At 56.7% G+C, this 1749-nt stretch overlaps 2 protein-coding genes across 2 annotated transcripts in view; both read left to right on the top strand.

The window, feature by feature from the left end:
* The first annotated feature begins 24 nt into the window (after window positions 1–24).
* LAESUDRAFT_730527 (uncharacterized protein) lies at window positions 25–682 on the top strand. Its single transcript, XM_040909858.1, has 2 exons — window positions 25–597; window positions 647–682. Exon 1 carries the CDS (start codon window positions 128–130, stop codon window positions 482–484), a length of 357 nt encoding a protein of 118 aa, XP_040759764.1. The 5' UTR covers window positions 25–127; the 3' UTR covers window positions 485–597; window positions 647–682.
* Window positions 66–1749, top strand: part of LAESUDRAFT_745160 (uncharacterized protein) — an 8284-nt gene continuing 6600 nt past the window's right edge. Inside the window, exons 1-5 of the mRNA XM_040911354.1 lie at window positions 66–476; window positions 528–597; window positions 659–762; window positions 819–1056; window positions 1114–1735. Coding sequence (XP_040759765.1) covers window positions 548–597; window positions 659–762; window positions 819–1056; window positions 1114–1735 — 1014 coding nt within the window. The 5' untranslated portion in view covers window positions 66–476; window positions 528–547. The remainder of the gene's footprint in view (window positions 477–527; window positions 598–658; window positions 763–818; window positions 1057–1113; window positions 1736–1749) is intronic.

Here is a 1749-nt window from a genome sequence, read left to right on the forward strand (position 1 = left end):
CCGATGACCCTGCCTCGTGCGCCGCAAGGCTATGTCCATCGTCATCACATATACGCCAGCCGATCAGCATGCATGCCTTCTCCATTTCTCCCAGCCAGCTCCTCGGTGGTAGTCGATGCTATCCTGCATGAAGTTCGCATGGTCTAAACGCTCCATGGGGTCGTACCAATCACTCCCACCCGCAAACCCTGCTGCGCCGCACACCAAATATCGCCGGCCATACTATTCCAAGCGATTCATCAAGATTGCTGTCGTTGTCTTCGTCTCGTTCGCAATCGCCATCATACTCGGATACGTCTATCTGTTCAGACTACCTTTGAAGATACATTTCGGACAGCCTGAGAAGGACGAGCACCTGCCGCCGCTATATACCAGGTTCCACAACTACGAGCTCAGCCTACCGCAGCACCAGCTCGACACCGGCTCGCAAGATAGCCCGAACGGCAAGTATTTCTGGGTAGCAAATCACGCCCGCAGTACGTAGTCTGCTCCTCTCCAGAGATAATAAGATTCCTATAGTGCATCAGGATCCGGATAGGGGAATATCATGCAGGAACTCTTGCTCAACCACTATGTAGCTTACCGCGCTGGCCGATCGTACGTCCTGAGCATTGCTAGCATGTATGAATGACTGATTCATGCCCAGCTGAGCCAATAGCTTCGTGTTCAGCAACTATACCTGGAATGACGACAGAAGCTTATACTCATACTTCAACAACAAACCGATACCCTCGCAAATACCCTACACCGCTTTGATCCAAGGTCAATACACACGGTCTAAAGACAAGCGCGAGCGCCGATATTGAACACAATGACAGGTCCAACGGTCGGCGCACCGATGCGCGCAGATCCCGCAGCGCCGCTGGCTGTCATGAAAGATTTCTGGGATAAGGTCTGCCCGAATCCCACAGTGATCCGGAACGACGACGTCATCGCGTCTCTGGGAAGGACCACCACCGCGCAGCTGATGATTGACAAGTGGGTCGAACTGCTCACGTCTACCGAAGACCCATGCGTCGAAGTCGCACCCGATTCGTGGCAGCTGTTCGACATCTTGTAAGACTCCCTTTGCATGAACTCGCGTGCGTAGTGGCTGATCGAGCCCACCGATAGCATCCTCGGTGACCCGAACCGACTGCTCGATGCCTGGCCATCGTTCTCCGCATCGCCCATCCTGACCGAGATTGGCTGGTCCCCCCTCATAGAGCTCGCATTCGACGAGAACCGCGAACTGATCCTCCCCTCTTCCACCCAATACCCCCTCCTCTCCTCCACCCCCTTCACTCACACAAACGCACAGCGCTACCGCATCCTCCCCGGCCTCCTCGTCCTGCATGCCCGCCATGGCGACTTCGAAGAGCATTGTCAGAACCTCGCCGACTGGGACTCGGGCTACACGGGCTACAACGCCTTCAGTAGCCTCCCCGACAGGTTCGAAAAGCCGCGAGGGGTCACCCCCGAGGAGAAGCGGGAGATCTACAGACGGCACTGCTACCCGACTATCGAGGAGATCGCGCAGCGGGCAGAGGAGGTCCGGAAGAGTGAGGCTGGAAGGGGCTTGCGCGGTGTGTACATCATGACCAACGGGCCGGTCGCGTGGGTGAGCGCGCTGAAGGCTGCGTTCGATGCGAGCGGGAAATGGGCGCACGTTGCGAGCAGTAGGGACCTGGTGCTGAACCAGGAACAGAAATATGTCCAGCAGGCAGTGGACATGCTCATCGGACAGAGGGCACAGGTGTTCATCGGTAA

The sequence above is a fragment of the Laetiporus sulphureus genome, assembly GCF_001632365.1.
Source record: "Laetiporus sulphureus 93-53 unplaced genomic scaffold LAESUscaffold_52, whole genome shotgun sequence".
Lineage (NCBI taxonomy): Eukaryota > Fungi > Basidiomycota > Agaricomycetes > Polyporales > Laetiporaceae > Laetiporus > Laetiporus sulphureus.